The sequence below is a fragment of the Rhea americana genome, unplaced genomic scaffold (assembly GCF_003343005.1).
Source record: "Rhea americana isolate MKP2758 unplaced genomic scaffold, rheAme1 scaffold_102, whole genome shotgun sequence".
Classification (NCBI taxonomy): Eukaryota; Metazoa; Chordata; class Aves; order Rheiformes; family Rheidae; genus Rhea; species Rhea americana.
Window position 1 is genome coordinate 2382962 of NW_028185062.1, and position 26791 is coordinate 2409752.

Here is a 26791-nt window from a genome sequence, read left to right on the forward strand (position 1 = left end):
CATTATAGTCAGAAACAAAGACTTCCATATAAACTACATAGTCCATAATGTTCCAACCCAACGCACTCTCTGCTTTACATGACATTCCTCATATATAAAATAATAGATGAAGTTTATCCACTGGTAGTCTAAAAAGACAGTAATTTTTATATTAAAAATCTGTTGCAATTACACATGGCACTCACTTTCATCAATGGCGGATTTGTTCTCGGCATGGCTCTCTATGTCCTTAGAGAACCACTCATTGAACTCTTCATGAGAATCAAACAATGTCGGCATGATAAAGTGCAGCAGGGCCCACAGCTAAAAAGGAGAGGCAAAAGTAGTTACTCAGTAATAYTAATTTTTCCACTTGCTGTGGACAAAGTAATTAGGAATCCCAATCTTATTGTAGCTCTTTATGCGCAAAGTCACTTTAAAAAATCGTAAGGTATGGCAAACAAAACAAAAGATTTTTTTTTCCATTTTACACTGGCGAAATGCCAGATATATTAACTTTTCAAAACACCATCAGAAAGCAATGATAAATACAGGGCAATGATTTTGGCCAACCGAAATAAAAGCCACCAGGATTATATTTTATTCTGTAATCTCCATATGACTAATCATCGAGTATCTTCATACTGTTACACAAATGCATGGCACATACCCCAATTTTCCCTCCCAAAGTTGATTCCATGTTTATCTGTCAATGGTCTGTCACAAACATAATCTCATAACCACGCAAATAAAGTGGATTGTTCAACTGCTAACATATGGGATATATTATTGTTATAGAGAAAAGGCAGCTTTCCTGAATACCTCAGCCATTGTGTTCTGGATTGGGGTCCCAGTCAACAACAGCCTATTTCGACACTGAAACTGCAGTAAGATCTTCCAACGAACACTGAAAAATTAAATCAAGAAAATCATTAACATTAAATTTGTACAAGGAGTATGAAACAAAAGCAATTTTGAGAGCAAGCACTTCCAGTGATGTTCCCAAGTGACTTTTGAGGGTCACTGAATAAAACTACCATGAATATAAACCGCTCCCCCATCTTCCAAAAGACCATTACAGGAAAAAGTTGCTATTTACAAATCACAAGGAAGTGAACATAATTTATTTTTTTCTAAAAATTGTTTTCATTCACTTTTTAAACACAAATGCTTAGACACTGATAAAATCTCATTAGCAGAATACTTAGCTTTCCAAATGAAACTATTGATACGAATGAACTCCCCCTCCCCTGACTCTGTAACGCGAAGTGCACAGGCTGCTGCTGYGTAAGGAGTGCTGAGCTACTAAGGGGCAGCTTCCAAAGAACACTGAGGAGGCAGACTTAGGCCTGACTGAATTTCCCTCTAAAACACTTCTCAACTCATGAAAATGGAGATTCGATGTGTACAGTGGCAATTGTGGGAAAGGGTATGACAAAGTAACTAGGGAAGTAAAGATGGACAAATCTGTTACTTGGAAAAAAAAAACAAACTGAAAACTTCCTGATACGCAGCTGTAAGACCAAGGTGGGCCTTTACTGTAGCCTACAGTATTCACAAGGGTCTGACCTTTACTGATATCTGTAATGCCACTGAACAAGTAATCGAACTAAGGTATTTAATGGAGGCAACARTAGTAATACACATCCGTTAAAGGCTATAGATTGTTCACTAGGAGAATTCTGTGAGTGATTAAGAAAGAACGTAAAAAGCATTTCACACCATTTTATTTCACTGTCCCCTACCCTACTACACATAGTTCTGCCACACAACTACTTTTTAATTATGCTTCACATATTTGGAGCAGGAAAGCTTAAATACAAAACACTAGTGGATTATTCTAACATCRTGGAATTGGATTCATATAGGTATTTAACTAGGTTTGATATTTAAAGGCCCTTATGAGTGTTAATTTTAACTTCTATCTACTTATGCAATCTTGATGTTTTCTCAGTATATCTTTGAAAGGTTGATGGATGAGGGAAGATTTTGTTTCCAGTTCCTTTATTACCTGGAGCTACTCTTGAGTGCTTGYGCTTCATCCAGCACCATATATTGCCACTTCACTCGCTGGAAGTATTTCACGTCTTGCACTACTAGCTGATAACTGGTAATCACCACGTGGAAAGGAGCATCCTGAGTATACAATGTCTTCTATAACCACAAAATAAGAGACAAATGTCCACATGATGTAAACACATTGTGAAGAGTTCACTTGCATATACTGTGATTTTAGACTCTATTTCATAATCTTTCCTCATTCCTACCGCATTTTTTTCTCCACTTGGCTTTTTAACTAATTGCAAAAGATTGTTCAAGTGGTGAATATGAACGTCAGCCCACCTGYCCCTGAACAATTTCAGATGTTTCTTAATGTGCCTGACCAGAACCAGGCACTGAACCCTACAAAATGCCTTTTACCCACATAAGTCAGGAGCATTCTGATAGGCCCACAGGGATGCAAGATTTGCACATCCTGAGTTGAGTTACTCAAATGAAATAAACAGTTCTGGACACTGAAATGGCCTGCTTTATTTGCAGTGCTGTAGCTTCTTCAGCCAAACCCTGTGCTGTCCTAAATTGCCCTGTACAGGAAAATCCTTCTGCTTCATTATCTTAATGAAAACCTTACTACACAGACGAAGAAACYGAACTCTACCTACACATACTGTTTGGCTTGGCTGGATATATCAGCAGTTTCTGCTCTATTGTGCACAAATCACAAAGATGGTCAAAGCACGTGCAGATGTTAATATTACCTGACTCCAGAATTTCCTGATCACCTTTCTATCATGGGGATTTCCCCAGTAAGGTAGCACCTGGAACAGCCCAAAAGTACAAAGACATTATATTCCAATAAATACATACCTCTACTACAATTTTATATTCTACAAAATGAACAAGACTGCTTTCTCCAAAGAAACCAAAAAGGAAATGGATGATCTTTTTTAACATAGAGAAAAATTAGAAAGGACTTAAAAAATACTTAGAAACAGATCGTTCCAAACAGGYGTCAAGCAACTTATGCCTAGTATAAGCAATAGCTAATTCTATACTAGAAATTTCAAAACATCCAGAAGCATCCATTACCCTTTCCAGTCAGACTTTTCTAGAAATTGCAACTGATACTTTGTCTATCGCAGAAAGAAGTTTGCCCAGGACTTGTTCTCTTGATGTTTAACCTTCTGTGTTGTCCCTATCATAGTGATTCTGTTCGTTTTATACATTAAAATCGTCCCTAAACTCTGCGATAAAGCATCTGCTCTGGACATATTTTACAAAAGAATAAAAATAAAAGCACTACTGTCAGAGAAGTTTTTTAATCAATTTMWAGCTCAGAATTTTATGGGTCCTGTTACTCAGAACAAGGATGCAGTGAACTAAAATAGGTCAGACTTACTAGTTAGCAGTACTGTATTGCCATCTTTTGCCTAATGAAAGAACTACACTGAAGCAGGATTGAAAGTACTGAACCCTGGTTTCCGAGGCCATGAAAGCTCTTAAAATAATTCTGTCCTGCAATTGATGAGCTCTACATAGCTCAGAGACTATTAAGTGCCTTTGGTTTAATGTTCTTTCAACTATTCTGAAAGAAGGATGCTAGTAAAGAAACATCAAATTAATCAGAATGTTATTTGCCTTTTATTTTACGTATTTTGCCATGGGCTGGAAGAAATTAATTCCACTGTGATTTACTACAAGCATGTAACTCTGTACGAATGGAAGAAGGAACAAAATTGGTTCAAAAAAATATGACAAAACATATGATTAGTTTTTATATGTTTACAGGTATAGAATTTATCATTATTATTTATTTTTACAAAATATTCTGTTCTAGGAATTAAACAAACATAATGGAAACAGCCTCCTAGCCTCAAAACAGCTACATAATAAGAGAAACAAATACAACTATTTTTTAAATCAAAAAAGTGAAAGATTCTCTTTTCAAAAGAGTCCTGGCTGCATATTTGAAACGTCTTCCATATTTCATTCATTAGAAGCAGAAAGCGCGAAAGAGTGCTCACCTATCATGAACTGGTTAGAGGAAGTTACAGAATGTAAATAGGCAGAATGGCCAACTGCTCTAATGCTTTCTTCTCCAGGGTTTAAACACAGGTCCCTATTGGTTTTGGCTATTCATATATATATATATGTATATATGTGTGTGTGTGTGTGTGTGTATATATATATACATACACACACACACACACCATTATTTTTATATTTTTAAAGGTAAAGCCACACTAATTTAAATATTTCTATCTCCTGATCAGTTTCCTTACATCTCAGTAATCCCAATTCAATCCAAAACATAAGCCAYTCAAATTGCCCATTCCTGAACTACATTCCAGCACAACTCTTCCTCAAATAGATACCTCAAACTATACACCATAACCAACATGTGGTCTTATCATTGATTTGTACAAGTTATTTCATAGAAGTTAAATCCCTTAATACTGCTCTACTCCAGATTAAGAAATTAAATATTACTTACAGTAATATTTTCAAGTCTTTTTCTCCATCTTGTTAAATAACCAGGACATTCAAAAAATTACCCTAGATGTAACTGGTACTTACGGATATAATTAGAYGTCTTTTATTTTTCCTATATGTCCTAATTAGGTGACAGAGCACTGGACCAGGTTGCCCAGAGAGGTTGTGGAGTCTCCTTCTCTGGAGATCTTCAAGGCCCGCCTGGATGCAACCCTGTCTAMCATGCTCCAGGTGACCCTGCTGAGCAGGGCGGTTGAACTACAGATGATCTCCAGAGGTCCCTTCCGACCTTACTGATTCGACAATTCTATGATTTGTTTAACAATTGATCAAAACCTCTTCATATCAAAGATTTAAATGTTTGAGTTGTTGACATAGTAACTACAATCTCTATCCTTTGCAGATGTTTAACTGAAAGCATCTGAGACTTTTCTCTATCTTTAAGTCAAAAATTTTGGCACTGATCTGGTAAAACACATTTCTTTCAAATCATCCTTTGCCACAATACAGTATTATTCATTGGGGAATATGTAAGCAGTTCTTTTTTCAGTAACTGATATTCTTTGCTTTTACCTATTTTTCCCCATTCACAATGTACATGAAGATCTCTTTTTCCCTCCTCTTATTTTTTTGTCCTTACCTCTTTGTGCCTCACTTTTTCTTGATCACTGGYTCTACGCTTATGGTTCTTCTACTTTTCCTTAATAACAATTGTATTCTCTAATCTGTTTAGAGATCTGTTTTTTGTTTACATAAAATCTTTATCCTCAGAAAAACTTAAGATTGCTATGAAAAACTAAAAACACCACTCTAACCCTGAAGCACGTTAAGACTGAGATACTATTCTTGTCTCTGCTTYCAAGCCCTCACCTAAGAACTGATCCCTGCCCAACTTCAATTCCTCACTAAGAAGGTGTCTTTTAAGTTTTTGGGGTTTTAGCTTTGTTTTTTTTTGAGCCCAGGATATCTGAATGCTCCAGAAAAACAGGATCACGGAAGAAGCTGCAGAATCAGAGCTAGAAGCTATAAAGTTTCAAATTTCAAGCTAATTAGTTCACTAAGATGTGGCAGAGAGCTCAAAACAGTTTGCTTTTGAAACAATAGAAATAACTTTTCTTTACATGCTCATTACCTTGAATTTAGGAACAAATCTGGCAAACTCCTGATGCCAGTTGTTAAGAGTAGAGGCAGGTGAAATTATTAAGAAAGGTCCCCAGATGTTCTCTCTCTGAAACATATACATTAAAATGCAAATATACAAATTAATTGCAGCAAACAAAATAGACACTGGTGTATACAGCATTGCAACTACTAAATGACAACGGTTGCATATACACAACATACAAAAACTTTTACCAGCCCAGCAGGGTGATACAGAATCACTTGAGTAGATTTAATATTCAGCTAAGACTTCTTTCACAACAGCAGAGCTGTTCTTAGAACAACCACTGTTTCAAACTGGCTCATCCCCTTTTTTCTGGAAGTTGCTGCTTTCACACTACTAACAGCCCCTGTCATCATGTGAAGAAAAAGACTTCAGGTAGCATTGGGAACCTTAGYTCCATCACATCACATTAGACAGGAATAACAAAATTGAGTTATTAKCATATTGGTGATCATGAGTTGATCCTGCATACAGGAAAGCAAGCAAAAGACCTGTATAGACTTCCAAAATCTCAAACTGCAGTGCAACAGGGAAACAAGCCTATCAGTTGCCTCTTCCACACAGGTGAGCTCAACAGCCTTGGGCTCTGCACACCCTTCTGATAGTCTGGCTGATAGTAGCATTGAGCTGGTATCAAAAAGAGCATAAACAGATGCAGATAACTGTTGTTCAGTCACTACTACATATAGTTCTGTTCTCAGTCCAGCTGAACAATGTTCTCTACATAAGGCAAGTGAACAGATGCCAATCAAGACTTGCTTTTTATTTTCTTTCTTCCCCCTTCAACTTTTTTTGTATATCTGCATAAAGAAGTTCGCTTTACTCCCTTTGTTTTGTTTATCTTCCCTGACACAGAAGGAAAACCTACTGAAATGTGGAAATCTACACAGACTGCTGTGAAGTTTAGAAATTCAGGGCTTCACTTCTACAAATATCTCTGAACTGTAAAACTCTAACCATAAAGTCTGCGATCTGTTCTCTCATCAACCTTTCACATTCATTGTGAATGAAAAGGTGCCACTCTGAATACTCTTATAAATATAGCTAAATATATAAAGATATAGGTATAGATACACACAAACATACACACACATATTCTTTTAGAGATGAGGCTTAAAATCAAAAGGAAATACCACAGATTAAAAGCATCTTAAGGTATTCAAGCTTTATAATCTGTAATTCATTCAAATACAGGAAAAGTATGCCTGTTCTATCAAGCACGCTGACCAAGAAGTGGCCATAACTCACTTACCTCAGCCAGATGTGCAAGGAGAGCAATACTTTGTACTGTTTTACCTAGACCCATTTCATCTGCCAGGATTCCATTGATGCCCTGCAAAAGATTCACAAATGAATACCTTTACCCTGCTACTTTTACATCCATACCAGACTAGTAGAACAGTTGCCACTGAGTTTAGGGGAAGCAGCCCCTCCATAACAAGTCTGAAACACCTTACTGGCTCTTAGATGTTCTATTAAAAGGTAATTTCCCCAAATTGCACTTTCACTTCTAGATCTGATTTTTTCCTTCAGCCTGTCTGCACTTTGCAATCACACTGCACACTGATTAAGGGCAAGGCTGCCTGCAGTTTACAGGCTGACCAAWGCCTGAAATGGCATGAGACTCCGAGCAGCCAAATTGTCCTCAGTGTATGATCTAACTGGTAAATGGTTGAATAAATATCCACATGAAGAATCTTGAAATTAATGCTCCATTCAAAGTTTCCAAGTAAGTCAAGAATACTGATAGATGGTTTGCATATTTTCTGTTCCACAGAAAGACATTACAAATGCAGGTATGTGGTCTAATTTTAAAACTAATAAAAGTTTTTTTTGACCAAGATTACTCTAATGACTTAAATTATCTTAGAAGTTTTAAATATTTGCAAGATGTACTACGATACCTGTTCATACAGGTTGGCCAGCCAATTCATGCCTTTTAATTGGTAACCTTTCAGTTTACCATTAAAAATGGTAGGCTGGGGAATGTCTTCTCCTGCCCGGATAGATGGGTTTGCTAAACTGTAGCTCTCTCCAAAACCAGTACCAGACTTGTTAGCAGCCCGTAAAGCAGCTGCCCGACTCTCCTTCGCATCTTCATCAAATGATCGGGTCTAAATAAGGAGAGAAAAGTATACATAAGATGATGAACATACTAACTTATGAAGAAACTGACTTTACACTTCACATTAAAACACAGAATGTCTGCCATAAACCAATGGAAAATAAGCCTGTTCCCACAGCTGAAATTTTTGTCTTCTGTTTTTCTAGCTGTTTGTCACAGAAAGGGGCAATGCAATCAAATTCAAGTCTGGCGCCCAAGATAATACACAGTGACTTGAATTGGCCACTATGAAAAATCCTGGGTTTAGGCCCCTACTAAATACTGTCTTCCCTTTTGTTTTACAAATCAAAAAAAAATACATACCCTAGCCTGGTGAATCTGGTAAGCATCTTCAGCATTCTTCAGAGCTTGGGCCTTGTAGTAGTTACTATCTGAAAACAGTAGGTCCATGTCAGAGCTCTCAGTAGTAACTGGCCAGATTAACACAGAGATAAATGCCAGTAATAACAGTAGGGCTTCTTACACAGAAGGATTTTTGAAATTGTAAGCTTGAAATTGTAAGCTTGCATAATACTGTGCACAGTACAGTAAACTTCAGAAGAGGGCAGAGGAAGCATCATAGATAAATTGCTTACCATAATCTTCCTGGGTGATATTGACCACTACTCCTCCACCAATATCAATCTGCCTTTGAGTAGAGTTGTCCTCTAGTTTGCGTAGGATTTCCTCCTGTATTCCATCATGTCCAATATCGCGTTTACGACTCATAAAATGAGCATATAATTCAGTTTGTGTGATCAGGAAGTTAAGTTTTCGCTGCTGCCTCTTAGCCTAAAAGAAGAGCATTTACAAAAACGGACAAACAGTTAAAAAAAAAAAAAGATAACGGTTTAATATTTAAATTATAATTAAAGAAAATGTACTAACAACTAATCTATGTAGATTGTATTACGCACATTACTATGATATCAGAATGCTAAATTATTGGTTGGTCATAAAACATCAACTACCACCAAAACACCTGTATCACCTATGTTAAAATATAAAGTTGTAGTACACAAAGTTTTTTTTTTTTTTTAACTCCATAATTACAGCAAAGAACACTGCCATCTACTAAAAGGCAGTCTAAAAGTTTTGCTTACACTGAAAAAAAAGATTGACAAAAATAAACAAGAGTATAGAAGTCTGTGGTTGAAGATCTAAACAGTTTAAAAAAACCTCTCATGGTACTCACAGTAGCTAACTCCAACAGTGTATTATTTACTTAGTAAAGAGAATTTTGATAGAACTTGTGAAATGCATGACTAAGTAAAACAGCACTCAGTTGAGYTACTATGAACAGAGTGGAATGTTCAGTGTTCAACAAGATGTTGTAGAAACTCTGTCTGAAAATGCTTCGGTAAAAGTTGTGTAATAATCTAAGCCAGTTAAAATCTTCACAAAACATTTATGAGCTGGTAGGAATGAGAGGACACAGTAAACAAAGGCACAATTTAATCACAGAACTAAACAGAAGGTATTTGAAGCTCAGTCTCAGCTCATTACTGCAAACCTAAGGTAATGACTACAAATTCAGAGAACTCTGGCAAGAAACAGGTTTTTTCTGAAATTCAACCCTTATTAATCTCTAAGAGAGTCCACAAAGCAGTCAATYTGTCGTTTAAGTGGCCAACACAAAAGTGATCACAGAAAAATATTGAACCAGAGTTGCATATTTTGAATGCCCCTGTGCTTTTTCTAACGTTCTCTGAAACTTCCATATAGAAGGTATATAAGAATTATTAAGTTATGTATACAACAGAAAAAAAGATGAACAAAATCAGAGTGAATTAAAGCGTGGCTTGCCTTCTGAGTCCAGAACGATGTACAAACCATCACAAAAGGCCGGCCCTTGCTAACACTGAGTTATGTATATCAGTGAGACACATGCTGCTTGGCTAACTCGTTCTTCCATTTTCATTCATTTATAAAGAACTTAGGCAGCTTGAAGGCTTTTTATTACATCTAGCTTACATTAGAAGAATTATGTAAAGAATTTTAAGATAGCAGAAAATATAACCTTGGAAAACCACTGAAACAAAACAAAAATCCAAAGCTCAAACTAAATTTAGAAATTATTTGATCAATCCTGTGTTTTCTCAACAGATCAATTATCAGTAATTTGTATTTTTGCTGTACCTCTCTCATCTCCTCATCCAGCTTGCGTTGCTCTAAAGCCTCTTTCTCAGCTCGTTTGCGATGCTCTTTTTCGACCTTTTCATACTTTTTCCAATAGAGAAGCATCTCCTTCGTCAGACGACGTGCCCGTGGTAGAGTTTCCTTACAGTTTTTCTGGGCCTGGATAGCTGCTCGACGTACCTCCCTCATGCACTGATGAGCAAGCTAGGGGAGAAATAAGGTTCAGATACAGAGAAAAACGGCAAGATTTAAAGAAATCTACAAAAAAAGTCATCATTTAACAACAGACAAATCTGATGCTTCAAAAGATTAAATCTGTCATACTTTCCTCAGCTCTAATGCTTTTGAAATAAGGTGAGAGAACATGAGCTTCCAAAAAACTAAAATCAGATTCAGTGGCAGGTACTCAAAAGTATTCATCGGCGGGTAGGTTCTTGAAGGACTCAAGAGACCAGAGTCTAAGCCCGGCCTTCAACTTTTGACTCATCTATTCTAGACATTTTTCTGCAGCAACTATGTTTTCCCACTGTGTTAATAAGGCTGCAGCAGTGGCAATATTGGTGGAACACAATCCTATTCACATGCTAATATACTGAAAAATGTGRGAGTCTCTCGCAATTTTCCTATCATCTCATAACAAAGAATAGTGTAATTTTTTCATTCTAGGATAAATAAATAAATGCCATTGTCATAATTGTCCAATAAATATCTGGCTTTGATGTTTGTGACAGGCTTTTTTCTCCAGTAAAATTTGCACATCAATAGTTCTGTCACACAGAAATTTCAAGTGATCAAACAAAATGAAAATAAGGGAAAAAAGAGAGGAATTTCACAGCTTCTGAGTCTGCTGCTTCACTCACTTGCCAAAGTGCAATTTATGRTATCTACAAATACAATAATCACAGACTATTTGTCCAGACATCACAAAGAAATCTTGTCTCAGCTAACTATGGAGAACTGCAGGAGAGAAACTACACAGAGCAAAGTTTCTTAGCTATATACATGCATGCCATATTTTCTGCATCACAGAAAATGCTTTTTCTTCATAATGCATATACAGAATGAAAGTTTTCTACATCTTCTTGTCTCTTAYGATTCTCAGCCATATACTTCATTACTTTTTCATTAGCCACATAAATGAGTCAGACACTTGAGTGTAACACACCAAAAATGCTCAGAAAACCATTACCAAATGTTCTGTATTAGTCTTCTAGGTAAAAACAATGATATCTCAGAAAGGACTTCAGTGAGGACATAAATTTCTTTTATAATAACTTAAGTAGAAAATCGTTCTATTTTTAATCTCTGCTCCTATATATAGTTATGTAAATTAATACATTTAACACTTTCAAGAGGCCCTTTCATTTAAACAAGAGTGCTCAAAACAGTAAATTCTAGCTAGTGGACAGATGCCACCAGAAGTGGCCAAAAAGTGTCAAAAGCTAAAATGTACTGAAGTACTGAATGTACTCATTRATTTATTGTATCAAAGATCAGCAAACTATAAACATACAAACTAGATCTTCTGAAAGCCAAAAAAATCTCATGAAAGAAGCTCATATTTCCCAATTTCATCTACTGCTTATGAAGCATGCTGCAACGATACATCTAAAAAACGAAAAACCTTAACTAAATGATAAATTAGTTCTATATAGTGTTTTCTCCCATATTGTCCTGCCAGCGTAATGAGTACAGTAAGAGAGAAAAGAAACATAAAGAGGTTAGAGTTTACTTGTTATATCCCATACAAGTAACAGTATAAAGCTAAACAATGCTTACCTTTTTACTGTTGGTTAGGAAAAGGTTGCGTGCTGAGGCTTTTTGCTTGTATGCCTATAAAAGAACATCATCTTAAAATCACTCAAAGAAGAATGGCTTCAAAATATTTTAAAGGATTATCCAGTCTTTAGCAGCTATATGTGCCAATCTTAGCCATACACAGAGCCAAGTGCACTGTGTAACTGGGTACATGTGCTGTACCCAGTTTCAATCTCAACTGAAACAGCCTTTGTCTTTCATTACAAAGAAGACAGACCGAAACGTAAGTCAACTTCTTTTTAAATGAAGTATGTTAAACATCTCCTTTTTCAAGATGATTTCTTTAATTATCACTTTTGCAAAGCAGAGTTCTCCTGTCCTGCTGTTATCATTGGACAGGGGAGGGKAAAGGCATTTCTGATGTTTTCCAAAGAAATTAAGAGTAAATGTAGATCTTACATTCCTCACGTGATCAAAATTAGTCTTTGAAAAAGGAAGGTCTATCACACTGGGCATATCTTTTCCCTGRTTTACAAGTTCACAAAGGATGCTAAAGCCATCACTCGTATTCAGCTTCCCAAAAATTCAAGGTTTGTTACTGCAGACTTCAAAAAGCAGGTCATAAAATCCACTCTAATCACCTCTCAGAGAACTAATGATAGTGAACACAGCTTCCTATTTCAAATGCGCCTGAAGGTTCTTCTATAAATGATCCAAATACTGTTTTCCCTAGACTGTTTCTGAAATGGAAAGTTTCAAAAATACTCATGCTACAGCAACTGAAACACTTCTCTCCTGAACTTGAGGCAAGACTTAGATACTGGGTTGCTCTACATTGCTACACCGCAGGGTTAGTACAAGTATCTAACAGAGTTTACTGTACTGTTCAGAGAAAACATCTGGACAGTCAAACGAAAGCAGTGGCAAAGCACTGCATGACCTATTTAGATATCATTGGTGGCAAGTAATCAGAACTACACTTTGCTTACGGATTACAGAGCATCAGTTTGGCCACTGATGTCCAACAGAAAATCATGTCTCACTTTACTCTGTTTCTCCACAAGTTTATATCCCACTAAACTAATCTTCTATTTCACTTTCTTTTCAACTTCACCRATCCAGCACCACTAGCCAAGCTCACCTTTGGCAACTCCTTTTTAACTATGCTAAGCCATACTTTCCGCCGACGGGCATTAAGTTGCTCAATGGTCAAATGCTTTTTCTTGGACCCTGGTGGTGGTGTATCATGAGAAAACTTGGCAAAAACTTTGGTCTGGTGATGATGGCGGCGTGGTGATTCCTCTGAAGAGAGCTCTTCCTCCCGTCTCCTCTTTTTCTTTACTTTTTTCAACTTGCCTGCATGGGAACAATGACCACAAAATTAGTTTCTTTTCCAAATTTTGGAAGCTTTTTTTTCTAAGTTTTTTTCCATATTTAGTCAGCTATCTTTCCTGATTAAGCTATCCTAGCTAATTTAAGTGTGGACCCAACAAAAACAAACAAACAAAACACAAACAAAAACCCTTATCCATGTTCACCGGTTCTGGCCCCATTCATTCATCACATCCCGTATTTCCTCGTTACTTTGTAATTGAATGATTTTCCTGTTTAATAAATAGAGTGGTGAAACACAAGTCTTTCATGCAAGAAAATACAACTTAAAGTTAAAATATCCATGATGTAATATAATGTTTCTTGCTCTGTGATAACATTCTACTTAAAGATACATAAAGATAGCATATACTTAAAGATAACATGATCAGAATTCAGTAGGTAAGTCTGAAACCAAACTCATCATCAGCTCAGAGCGTGTTCCATGTTATCACTTACTATAGATACCCACTTTCAGAAGGAACTACCAGATACTGATATCAGATATTAAAAATACTCTTTAGGAGTAAGTAAAACCATGGATGCTACAAGATTAGTGAAGAAAAACATACACAGTTAAAGGAAGTTGCAGGAAGACAGGAAGGAAGGACGGAAGGAAGCTCAAAATAGCCTCCTTAAAACACAGCTCAAACTTTCAGTTACACTAGAGAGAATTCACTTTACATTGACAGTCCTTCTCTTCCTGCTTCCTTACAAATTTACAGCTGTTGCCAGCTGGATCAAGAAACGAAACCGTACTTCCTGGCAAATACACATCTGAGAAATTCCAATGGAGAGGTTACAGAAGTAATTCTATTTTAATTCACACGGGACATCAGTTTCCATTTCCCTCTCATTTCCAAAAAGCAGCCTCACTCCCTATTGTTTCTTGTTCACTAGAATCATGCATCCAGTAATAACTGTATCAGGTACTGGGTAATTTCTTACRCTTTTCAAGAAGCTATCATGTTTCAAAAACTCTGAGCAAATGGATCCTGGTATGCAACAGCATCTGTGGATTCCAAAACACTGCCAAGCAATGAAGCAGGCTATAAAACAATGTTATGATGCTTTCATTCTAGATCCAGAGGTCCACAAAGAAAATCTAAAGCCATGAACTCTCAAGTCACACTCTTTTTTTCACTCTAGCTTTCTGGAAGCCAGAAGATAAAGCACAGTGTTTTCTGATGATTTTTCTTTGACAGACTAGACATTAACTTTCCATCTGTCCTCTAAAGGTTTTGAACACTTAGGTTTATTGGAAGGAAATTCTGTAGAAAAGAATCAGTTAGGAACATAAGATTAGTGACTACCTTTTATTTTTTTCTCTTCTTTAAACTTCTTTTTCTTGGGCCCTAGCAGGTGGCGCTGCTGCTCATAGTAAGGATCATGTGTGGAGAGCAGTCCTGCACTGTAGTATTGATACTGCTGCAACTGAGGTGGATATAAATAAGCATGATAATGGAAAACAGATATAGCAGATAACAGAGAAAGCAAGCAAACAAGTTCAGACCTTGATCATAAATAAGAGATCATAAACCATGTACTTCTTTGTATTTAGCATTGTTATCAAGGATCACCAAGTGCCCAAAGTGAACCCACTGATCTAGAGGTATTCCCCAAAGTTCTATAGAGGGAACCAAACCCACCTAGTATTGTCGACAGGAAAAGTAGGCAGTGAGCCTTACAGTTTCAAATCATATTCCTTTATCTTTTTATATGCGGGTGCTGCCCAGCAAGAAGCACAGCACATGTGGTGGTCCAGCTGAGGACCTCCCATCTGTTTTGCTTTCATTCCAATATTACATATCTGCTCTAATTATCCTATCAGAGGATGTCAGAAGACTGGGTTAGATGAAAGCMATTTAAAGCATTTCCATGGGAACAAATAACTTTAACATTCAGATCATCAAGCAAAAGTGTAGTCACCCCAATATTGTTGTGCGATTGTTAAAAAAATAAGTCGGTATCTTCCAAGCGCTATTCAACTAAAACATTAAAGAACTATAAACAAGTTGCATGTAAATAGGCAAATTTTTAAACTGTAGTTTCTTTAATTAACTTTTTACACCTGAGCATAGTAAGTTAATCCAAGATTACTGAAAAGTGAGAACATCAGCAAAGAAAGTAAATTAATAAAAAAAAATTCTAGATAGATGTGAGTTTTTTCCTCCTCTCTCTCTTGTAAATGTGTACTGTTCAYGTGAAAATATTCTAGTTATTTCCACTGAGTATTATTTCTCAGTAGTCTGGAAATAAGCATTGATGTAAAATCTAACAAAAGCTGTAACCTGTGTGACCTGTAAGGTGTATGAATATTTTTGTAATTATGTAACATTTCAAGAAGCTAACACAATCTGGCTCTACAACTTAAGGAGTAAATAAGGAAATGATGTGGACAGAAGCAAAGACTTGGGTGGGAAATCTCTCTTTCTTCACTTTTCTAGAGAAATTTCCAAGGAATATGAGATAAGGCAGCAAATAAATATTTCAAACGTGTCCTCTGATGGCCAAATAGGATGACTTCCTTCATCTTAGTCTCACTTTCTGGTGAAATTCAAAATAGCAACAAAAATTTTTGCAAAATCCCTTACAATAGGAAGGAATATATTATTAGAACAGACATAGCAACTTAACCTGATACTAAGAAAAATGCAGAAATGCATCAGCACAAGTTTTCTTGTAAGGAAGAGAAGAAAATGAGAATATGAGAAGAAAAATCTAAAAAGAAGAGAGGCAAGAAAGAAAGATAGAAAAGCATGGAAAATCCAGAATATTCAGAGAAAATAGTAGGAAGAACACTAGGAACTCCCTTTCAATAAGGCAAACTTCACTTTACTACTCACTCCCAAAGATTATGCAAGTGAATTGCTTTAGGTTTAAATACACAATTTCAGTCATGAATTGTTCAGCTACTACCTACATTAACATTCATCCTACAGCACCTCAGTTTTCATATATATTACCCAGTTCTTGCATTCTTGCTCCAGTGAACAGATTGAGCACTGTGGAAGCTATATATACACACATGCAACAGTGTTGTATACATAACTTGAAAGATTCTCAATGTAAGGGATCAGCAACTTTCTAATGTGTATGTAACTAATTAAATTACCCTTATCTTAAACTAATGACAGACTCTTCTAGACTACCAAAAAACAGAGTATTTTTCAGCCCACAAAATATTATAACTTTTTCAGAAAAAACGTAAGAGCAATCAAAAAAAGTACTTACAAAGAAAATCAAGGAAATAAAAAAATCTGGATAACTACCTCTTTGTCTTTGCTATATTTACTTTGATGCAGTTTCTTATATTTGTGTAACCGCAGCATATTGTGAAGCTCCTCCCTTGAAAGAGAAAATTCTTCCTCCTCCTCTCCATCCTCATCACTTGGTGAATCTGTATCGCTGGAGTCATCACTCAGAAGGATGCTCTGAAAAGAATAAACAGAGACTAACTTAACAACCACAAGCCCCTATACCAAATTGTTAATTTAAGCAGAATACTCTTGAGCCTTTATCTAATTAAGGGCCACAGGCCTTAGCGCTTACAAAGTGTCTCCCATCTGAAAAGCCTCAAATATCAAGCAGCTTTCTGAGATACAGATACTGTATAGCAGCTAATCTAAAATAGGTATTTTTTGATGGCGAGGGAGGTACTTTTCTTTCAATTTAGTGTGCTAAATCAGATTGCCAAGAGGTGAGACAAGATCCAGATCTGATGCAAGGCATGCAGCTGGAAGTGAGAGAATAGCAAGACAAATAATGCAAAGAGGGTAGGAAAGTGCATGCAAACCATACATCACAAAATTCCCTTCCTTGTACCCTTTTTTCACTGCAGCAAAAAGCCTTGGGGGACCACAAGCAGCCAAAATGGTTTCGTAAAATGACTTAATTTTCACTAGAGGAGGCAACATTACAATGAAGATGCAAAGCTGGTATAAAGCCACCATTCCTTTCTGCCCTTTCTTCCTCATTGGACCTTGTACTGATTTCAGCTTAGAAACAAATAATCAATTGAGTCCCATACGTYCACTTCATATATTTCATAATAGCTCATTTTAATTTGCACAATGTACTAAAACTACTTCAGGTTTCTGAATGTATACTCACTGTGAAATTTAACCAAAATGCAGCTGCTCACCAAAACAGAAAAGACTACTGTCCATTTTCTTACACAATGGAAACGAAAACCTCAAATCTACAGAGACTATAATTTTATCTTGTTCTATGCCAGATCTAATACAATATTTATTATCCTCTGTCACGTACTCTTTCCTTCCCTTTCCAACATGAGAAGGTCTTTGCAGAATGCTTTTTTCGGTGGGTGTTTTTAATGGATATAAAAGCATTCATTTCTTCTTAGCAAGGGACACTAGCTCCATTTGCAGCAAAAAATCAGCTCAGTAAAGAGTCCAACATAGTGCAAGAGGAAAGAACTCCTTTGGAGCCCTCTTTTCAGTGACCTACAAAATATTATCACATCTTATAGCCGCTCATAACACATAAGCATAGCTTTCTAAGCTCTCAGTGGTAAATAYAAAGTAAAATTAAAGAACTATCAGAAATGACCTAAAAAACTTACTGTATTTGGAAATTCCATTTGTGAAAATACTCTGACCAGAGCTCAATGCATTTTTTTGTTGCCGTCTGCTTGCTTAAATGCTTGGATATTCATGATCCACAGGGGATGACAACATGGAACCACTCATTTACCACTGTCTGCAGCGTATTACTGAGACTCTACCCACATACTTAGTAACAGCTACATTTCTTCACAATATTCTTACCTTCAGCCACTTTCTGCTTTTCTTCAGTTTGGAAAAGTTATAAAAGCTCCCCTTCTCAGACTTTGGTTCTGTTCAAAGAAAAAAAAATAGAACCAAATTTCTTAAAAAGTAACACTTTTTCCACCTTATCCATATCCCAAACTGGGATATGCCTACCTGGCTGCAGTACTCCATTCAGGGAATGAGTGTTCAACATCCCAGAATTTCCAGCTCCAGAAGATTCCCCAAGCAAAGAGTTTGGTGGTTCTTCCTTAACTTGCATCAGGGGATCCCCAGACTGAGGCAGCAAAGGATTGTCATCCAATCCATCTTCACTTTCATCACTGCAATAAGATACACAATGTGGTCAAAATGAGAGGAAAATACTCAAAAGAGAAGATCCCCACGACGTTTTCTTACAAGTGGTCAGTCTTCTAAGGTTTGAGAATTAAGCAGGTCTCAGACATAATTATACACRTTAGAAATATTGCTGTTAATAATTTCCTGTTAAGTCTTTTCAGCAGCAGTTAATCATCAGGCCAGCCTCGCTATGCTATCAACCTGCACTCTCAGTCTCTAAMTAGGTACTTAATTTGAAAAGTCTGAGCTCAGCAATAAACTGCAGTGTTGAGTCAAACCAAAGCACAATATTGCCACTCTCAACACTATCGTACATACCAAATGTACAGCATTTACTTTTTCTGCTCCTCATGTTTATCTTATTATGTTCCTGTGATATACCTATTATCTATTACCACTCAGTTTTCAGTTCCACACTCTACCCTTCCAAAACACTAACAAAACTGAAAGTAAATTGTTTTGGGATAGAAACTTCACCCTGATGACTCATTTCTCAACGGCAGAACTTACTTTCTTCCACATAAATTCTGCATCTGACATGAGTGTTTGCATTTCACTTATGGTTATGGGCCAGTTCCCTGACAGATCAACTCAGTGCTTGTTCATCCTACTTTCCACAAATGAAGAAATTTTTGGCCACTCAACTATGAAAATCAGTTTTAGAAGAYTGCGCTGATCTGCATTCAGGTGTACAACATCCAGAGTTATTGATGCGAGGTAAGAGAAAGAAGAGCGCAAAATCTTTAYAGGAATAGAGTTTATACTGAGCAAGTCACTATTAAACCCCTACAATGGTGTTGCATTGGAACAATGCTAAAAATATGCTTGTCTTTCCTCATTATTCTCAAATGAAAACAGAAAAGCTTTTGGTACCTGGATATATTCCTGTTAAAGATGGCAGAGGTCTGTCGTAGAAACTGATCCAACTGCAGAGCTTTCTCCAGATATTGTAGATAAAGCGGTTTTGCCAGCTCTGAGCAGCTGCCATCCTCCCCGGCACCCAGCTCTGAGGCCATAGAACAAACTTCTCCTCATGCACAGATGCCTCCAAACACACAGCTGTTAAGAAGAAATAGCATCATCACCACCTTTGAAAAGAAAGAACTACATGAGCAGACAATATCTACTGCCTATTATTTTAAATGGCCCACGTGCCAAGTACTTCACAGAACACATAACCAAAGAAGTCCCCATCAATAAGCTTTGGTTTGCAGTTAACAAGCATATTCAATGGAAATTCAAACTAAGATTTCCACCACAATATTAACCTAGACACAAATTAGATTCTTAGTCTTCTCTTTTATGAATTTGTGATGGATTTTGATTGGAATGAGCATTGCACTGACTTAGTACGATAATCCAAATGCTTTAGCGAACAATGACATAGAAACACAAAGTCCAATGAATCCAGTCCTTGAACAACTACAGTAAACTTTTATCACYATTAAAGATGAAATTCTGAACAGTGAGGGCAGCCATGTATCGTATAAAACAAAGGTATGCAACTGATTATTTTTAAGTTGGATCATATATGTAAAGTCATTCCAAATAACAAAACTGAAAATACCTTAGGTTCTTAATATCCAATCCACAGCTCAGTCTACAGAATACTTCTAAGACCTTTCCTTTATTCAAAAGCAGCATTTCTCAAGGCCACTCGGAAATAACTGTTGCACAAAGAAGCTACAAATACTTGGCCAAAAAAGCTTCCTATCTAAAATTCAACTATCCATATTAATGAAAAGTAATACATAATTTGCAATTTTGTACATGCCTTTTCCAATTACAAACTTAAAACATGTCACTCTACCTTTCTGTTTTTTAACTAATAAAAATCATCTTCCTGACTTTTACCTTCACTTTCCCTTGGGCCATGAGTCTCACCCCTACCCCTCCCCCCCCCAACAAAAAAACAACAAAAACAAAAAAAAAAAAAAAAACAAAAAAAACATTTTGCATCACATTTGGACAAATTTATCAGAACATTTTATTGCTCTGTCAACTGCACTTTTAATTTTCTTTGATTACAAAGATGTCGATTACAGTACAAGTTACAGTAATAGTGAGAAAAGATAATTTAAAAATACATTTATTTCCAAATTCAAAATTGTTATTGTAAAAATGAAAGTGCTGTCAATACACTAGTGCCCTAATAGAATACTAATAAATGAAGGCCTTCAGCTTAAGCTTTTTTCTCTGGTGGAAGACACAAAAACCATCAGCTTTTGAAAGAGTCATTAGATTCCTTSATCTTCTAAAGCATTCTTCTGGTTTGCATCACATTTTTAAAATACTGCAAAACCTGAAGCCAACTTCACACTCATTTACTCCAAAGCATCTTATATATATTCATTTATTAAACTGTTTTAAGCTTATACATGTGAAAACATAACCTAAGCTTTAAGGTCTTCAAATTGCTCTCTCTGTGTATGCAGTCCAAAAATCAATGACTAACTTTTTCCAAGTCTATTATCCTTGAAAACTACGAATCAGTTTCAGAATTCCTGAAATTACAAAAAGCTGAGATTAACCGATTACTACCCTAATAGCTGTGGTTGAACAGGAACACATTTTTCTTAATAGAAAAAACAGCCAGCTTCAACTTCAAGTCTTTAATCATACAGAAGAAACAACAGCCCAGAAACTTTAGACAGGACAGTRACCATCAATTGAAAATGAATTTTAGACTGAAGCTATCTAGGTTCAATCTTCTATATGCTAGATCTTCTTACACCTGGTAAAAATAGAATGAATGACCTCTGTTATGAAATACATGTTTCTAGTAGAGGTTAACAGCCAGAACAAACAGCCGGAAAGCSTTCCCTATGCAAATGGGATTAAGATTCATGTTTTCCAAGTCTTTCTTTATTCCTGAAGCCTTCATCCTGTGTCTGTCTTATTCCTTAACACCCTTCTGAAAAAAARCTAAACCCAAAGACTGCTTTCCAACACGCAGGACCGTGAGGAAAGCAAAGAGGTTAGGAAAAGAGAGGAATCATTAACCTTGTGCCTCTGACAAAAGAAATTGTTACAGGAGGGGACAGTAAAGGACAGCAAGAAGGTGGAAGTGATTTTCTTTCCTATCACTATTAAAAATGATACAGAGGCCTGATACAGTCCCTCATATCACACTAGAGGACGACTATGGTGACTCCTTTTATCACTGCATTTCGAAGTACATCTGCAAATAAGAACTAGCATGTGTTACATGATTATCRTATTATTTTAGTCTCCCAGCCAAAATGTCACGTGTAAGTATGATGCTTTACGTTTTTGCTCAGAACCTAAGGCATCTATCAGCTGTCTGCCCTTTGCAGAAAACCTCCTTCCTAAAAGTCAACATTTGGTAACACAGCTTGTCCTTGCGGCATTGCGGGAAGAAACCTGCCTGAAGGGGCACTAAGCACTCAGGGCCTTATTTGGCTTCACTGCTTCTGGGGAAGCTCACAGGTCGGCCAGGCTCTTTTTCACCCTGACCGTACTTGCCCTCAAAACTGTACAAGCTTAACAGGAAAAAGAAAAAAAAATCAATTTAACATCAAGTTTTTAATTACAAGACAGCAAACAGGTTAGAGGCAGAACAGATGCAGTGATATTCCTGGTCTAAACTGATTAACTGGATGTTTTTCTAGGTGCTCAGATGTGCTTGCCTAAGAGCTCGTCTAAGTGCAGCCACCGGCCTGCACCATTGCTGCTCCTCTGCACAGGCACTGGTGCTCATCCGGCTCTACAGGGAGACAGCGTAGGGAGAGAAGGAAATAGTATTCTGCTGAGCTATTTGCAAAATAAAATGAACCTATGAAAAGATGATAATATCAGATGTGTTTGCTTAATTAGAAAACTAAGGCATTTCCTCTGGAGCGGCTCATTTGTACTGCACAGAGTTCCCAGACATCTATGAAAGCCAGCAATAATATCCTCTATCTGCAATGACTGCGGTAACAGCAACAAGTGAGCTTTCGTTCAATATTTTAAGACACTAAATTCCCCTTTTTGGTATACTATGAGATATGCTAAATACCTGACTCATCCATGCTTTTGGCAAACAACTGTGTTCTTAAGTATTATTTCTCAGATCAGGAAACCTCACATTTCTAGAAGTCCTCCTTGTGCTTGTATAGTAAAAGCATATATTTTACCCAAAGAAAAAGATGGAAACTTCTGCCTGTTTTCCACTTTAATTTTCCCAAGAGGCTCCTGTATACACAATGCTAGTTAGTATCCTACTCAAAAAAGTTACTTACCTGTCTCTCACCTACTGAGTAACCAAAGAAAAACAAGAGAGCTTAACAATAGTCTTAAATGTAATGACAATGCCCAAAACAAATTTAGTAGGTGTTATATAGCCACAGGGAATAGTTCAGCCCCTTAACTCAGCCTTTCGTTTATTTATATGTTAACAGTTGCACAGTGCTTCTTTCCTGATCAAAGCAGTAATAAAGGAAGCTAACTGACAGCTATCTCTTCATTCTCTACTCTTTTGTGTAAGTTTTAAGAAACAAAGATTTTCAGTGACTAAAATTGCTTGAACACCGAAGTGATAGAAGACGGGAACAAACAAATGAGATGCACACAACAGTCTTATCCACTGAAGAAGGTAAAAGAGTCCAGGAAATCAAAGACGTTGGTTCAGTGGGATGACATTTGTTCCACTTTTCCATGCCATTTTTGATATAAACCTACTGCTTTGCCTGCTTGGTTTAAGGAGGACTGCAGAAATACCTATTTTCAAATGTTTTTAATTACTGGTGATGATATTTAGATAATCATGTCACAGAAGGTAAAATAGTTGGATACTGCTGATTAATAGTTCTGGTATCATGACTTCCTTACTAATGTACTTCAATATTATACTAAGTTTAAGTATCAAAGTTAGTAGAGTTGTTTGCCTTCTCTCTTCTTTCCGCTCCCTTAAAGTAGTAACAGTTTAGGAAATGAGCATTAGGATCTAAATAGCTGGTGTACTCGCTGGCAGGCTGGCACCTTGAATTCTTTAACATTTTTACTTAATCATAAACTCACACAGAAACTAACTGTATTGTGTAGCCTTTTAAATTATTAAAGGAACAAGTAAAATACTGCCAGAGGGTTTTCATGTAAGTGACCTTCAGACCTTCAAAATGATTTTTTTTTTAAGATCTAAGCCTACTTTTAAAGACGTCTTCCTCATTCTGTTTTAAATCGCATTGCTTAGCTCAATGTTAACGTAGGCATGAGGAGTTTTCTGTTTGTTTTCCAGGTCAGTCCATTACAATGTCTAGCCAGTAAATAAACACCCAGCTTTGGAGAAGAATCCTCCAAGGACATCTTCAGAAAGCAGAGTTATGTTTTATAACAAGGTTTCCAAGTTTTATGCCCACTAACCTGCAGCAATCAAACAGTAAATATACTGTTTTCATGAGGCAGCTTAGCTTTAAAAGCAGACTTTCCTAGTTTAAACAAATATCTACTGTCTACTTCTGAATGAAAGTCCAACAAGCTTTCGCAACCAAAATGAGTCTAGAACAGGAGCCCCACAAGCAGGCACACAATGCAGAATTTAATGCAGAATTTCTGCCCAGCTGCGAGCTCTGTATGACTGGTTTAAGCAGTACATTTTCTCTGTTCTCTTTTAGCTGCCCCACTCCCTCTTTGCTCAGTGGCATTACTGCATCTCAGGCGTGGCCCAGAGGATTACTTTTTTTTCCTCTTTACACCTAACAATGACAACAAATGTTGCGAGAAATAACAACAGTAACAACATTCCTAACGAAGGTCACATACAAAAAAGTAAGTTACCAGGGAGGTATAAGGTACAATAGATTGGCTAATCCACAGTACCTGTTCTTAGACTATAGCAAATACAAGACTAATTAACAAGGTAAACCAATAATGGTTTCACTCACTATGTGCTAGCAGCATACATATTCAGTGTTATCAGCTAGCAGGGGAGCACAGTTACGTGTCCAAGTACTCGGCAAACAAAAGCACAATTTTTCTCATCTCTCCTCCTTTTAACTCCTATAAAGACACTGGTAAGACATGTAAGTGGATAAAAAGTTGAAAGCCAGTGTACACTAGGAAAATATGTCTCTCTCATATTCCTATTTCCATCAGCGAAAGTCTTACACATACAGCAAAATTAGAAACTGAAGCCAGGAGAGTGAGAACATAACCTTCCACACGATTGTAAGTTACCCCACAATTCTAGCAGTTTTCTGGGGGGTTTGCCCCCCTGGTCTTTTCACGCTTTGCATTTTGACATCAGCTTATCAGAGAGATTTTTCCAAACTAATAAGAACACCCAAGATATTTTTCTTTAAGAAATTCAAAACTGAGCCACACAACTCTCATCAGAATAGTAGAACAGCTCAGTCCTCAGCAGTAGTAACATCTCCAAGATAACCCTTAACATATAGACATTCGAATCTACACAGCAGATTAAGTCAAGATTTATGTAGAAAACTTGCATTAGTGCAATAGCATCAGTTTAAGGTTTTTTTTTTTTTTGTCAATTTCTTTATAGGCAAAAATCTCTAACAAACAACCATGGTGGTATTAAAGAGCTTTAACTGCTGTTTCATTTGGAGAACTACACACACAACTTCCATCTCTCAYCCACCTTGCAGCTTGTCTTGATAAACATATATAAAGCTGATAACCCTTTTCTGGAGTATACTATAAGCCAAGTCTTAAATCCAAGTGTAATTGTCTTTTTTTTAATGGCAGGAAGTCTTCTTCTTTTTTTTTTTTTTTAATAATAAATTTGATACATGAGAGATTATTGTTTTATAAAAGAAAAAAAAGGAAAGCTATTTCATATAAAGCCTTCAGTTTCCATTAAATCCAAGTCAAATGAATACAGACGTGTATATAAAACTGAAGAGCAAGTTTCCACCTTTTCTACTTAAAAAAGTCATTYTAATTGCATGTAATGAAAATTACACTACAATTGAAATTCCAACAAAATCCAGTTAAAATTAGATATTATTCTATATGCAGTACTTTGCTATATTACTTTTGTGGTAATGTTTCATATTGTTTTCTAAGGAATGAGACAGCATTTCATTGATCTCAATTCCACTTTTTAATAGCTTTTAAATACAGAGAGGCAGAGCCAGTAGACACCAGCTTTGGATTCTCTAATTGCAGAAACAGCAGTCACAGATGGGGCCCAATTCATTATAAATAATAAAAAAAAAAGCTACTCAACTCTACATAAATTTTATTAGAAGCATATACCTAAGTGAATCATAGAATACCTTAAAAAATATGCATAAAGCTGCCAAACACGAAGTTRGAAAGTCACAGCTCAGTTGCCATGTTTAAATTAATACAAAAATGATCAGCAGAAAGCAGCCAGTCTAACTGCTCAGTTGGGGTAAGCCTTGTCCCAGAAGAGCTGTGAAAAGCATTTGTGGACATCTCTGATGACACATCCATACTTTCGGCATTACAAGTCATATAAGCGCATCGATGGTTACCCTGACATATTGCCAGTGCCTTCACTCCTCCTTCTTTCTGTATACGCAGCATACAAATTGCATGGATGATTTGGTTTTATTTCGTTTTTAGTTTGTTTTTTCCCCTCCCTCTACCCCAGTTCACAGAAAGGGAACCATGTCCAGGGGAGCCCTACGAGGACCATTTTTATTCTTGCCCTCTAGACCAATCCTTAGTGTGTAATTTAGCTTGTCAAGTAGCAGGCCTGTTGCAGAATGTGCAGCTTGTTACATTATACCCAAATGGAACAAAACTTGGTAATTTAAACAGTCATGAAATGTGAGGCATTATTTTAAGCAATTTTAAGATATGGAAGTCCAGAATTAAAGGAATCATTCTTAAAAGCTGGGGAAAGATTAGAGTTATAGCCCTACTTGTTCTTTTCTCTGTCTGCTCACTACCTGTCAATCCCAGGGTACCACAATATACTCTTATACATACACATTAAAGGAATGACAACATAAATACATCGTTTCTGAATAACAAGAAATTCAGTTTTGTTGTTGTACAGGCATATTAGGTGTACTGTGTAAATCCCAGTAATACAATTATTTGTACAATGGAAGAGTAGAAGTCTAATAATGCATACAAAGATGCTTCACTACAGGATGAAAAAACTTTACTAGTGCTGCCTTATACCTGCAAAGGAAAAAAGCAATCTGAAGAAACTCGCTGCTACCATATACCACAATATAATCTAAAAAAATCGATCGTTATAATATACAACGACACTGCTGCAATCGCCCACAGAGGATCAGCAGCAGGGTAGCAAGAAGAACGTATAACGTTAAATAACGCGCTGACTAACGCGGAAGCTGCGCTGACGCTGTGTCTGCAGGGAGAAGAGCCTTCTCCCCGCGCACGCCTAACACGAGGCCACGTTTTCCGCGGCCGTAGCCGCGCTGAACCCGCGGCAGCGACTCCGCGAGCAGCGCCCCGCCCGCAGACGCCCCCGAGCGGCGGCGGCGGCTCCCCGCGGGAGCGGGACCTGCGCGGCCGCCCGCGCTGGCAGGGCAAGGCCGAGGCGCGCTCGCGGATCACAGTTTTAGCAACCGCGTTGCATCACGCGGCGAGTAAACAAAGTGCGGCGCGGCGGCGAGCGCAGGCCGCGCCCGGCCCGGCCCGGCCCGCTCGGGAGCCGCCGGCGGTTTCGGTGCCGAGTCTGACACC

At 37.1% G+C, this 26791-nt stretch overlaps 1 protein-coding gene across 1 annotated transcript in view; it reads right to left on the reverse strand.

The window, feature by feature from the left end:
• The window catches only part of INO80 (INO80 complex ATPase subunit), a 59572-nt gene extending 40121 nt beyond the window's left edge, over positions 1-19451 (reverse strand). The window contains exons 1-17 of the mRNA XM_085306493.1: positions 19013-19451; positions 17957-18123; positions 17801-17868; positions 16283-16444; positions 14324-14444; positions 12781-12995; positions 11661-11714; positions 9882-10085; positions 8339-8534; positions 8067-8134; positions 7543-7752; positions 6891-6971; positions 5606-5701; positions 2739-2798; positions 1991-2133; positions 802-886; positions 186-303 (exon numbers count right to left, since the gene is read on the reverse strand). Of these exons, the coding sequence (XP_085162619.1) occupies positions 186-303; positions 802-886; positions 1991-2133; positions 2739-2798; positions 5606-5701; positions 6891-6971; positions 7543-7752; positions 8067-8134; positions 8339-8534; positions 9882-10085; positions 11661-11714; positions 12781-12995; positions 14324-14444; positions 16283-16444; positions 17801-17868; positions 17957-18123; positions 19013-19155 (2191 nt within the window). The 5' untranslated portion in view covers positions 19156-19451. The remainder of the gene's footprint in view (positions 1-185; positions 304-801; positions 887-1990; positions 2134-2738; positions 2799-5605; positions 5702-6890; positions 6972-7542; positions 7753-8066; positions 8135-8338; positions 8535-9881; positions 10086-11660; positions 11715-12780; positions 12996-14323; positions 14445-16282; positions 16445-17800; positions 17869-17956; positions 18124-19012) is intronic.
• Positions 19452-26791: the final 7340 nt, after the last annotated feature.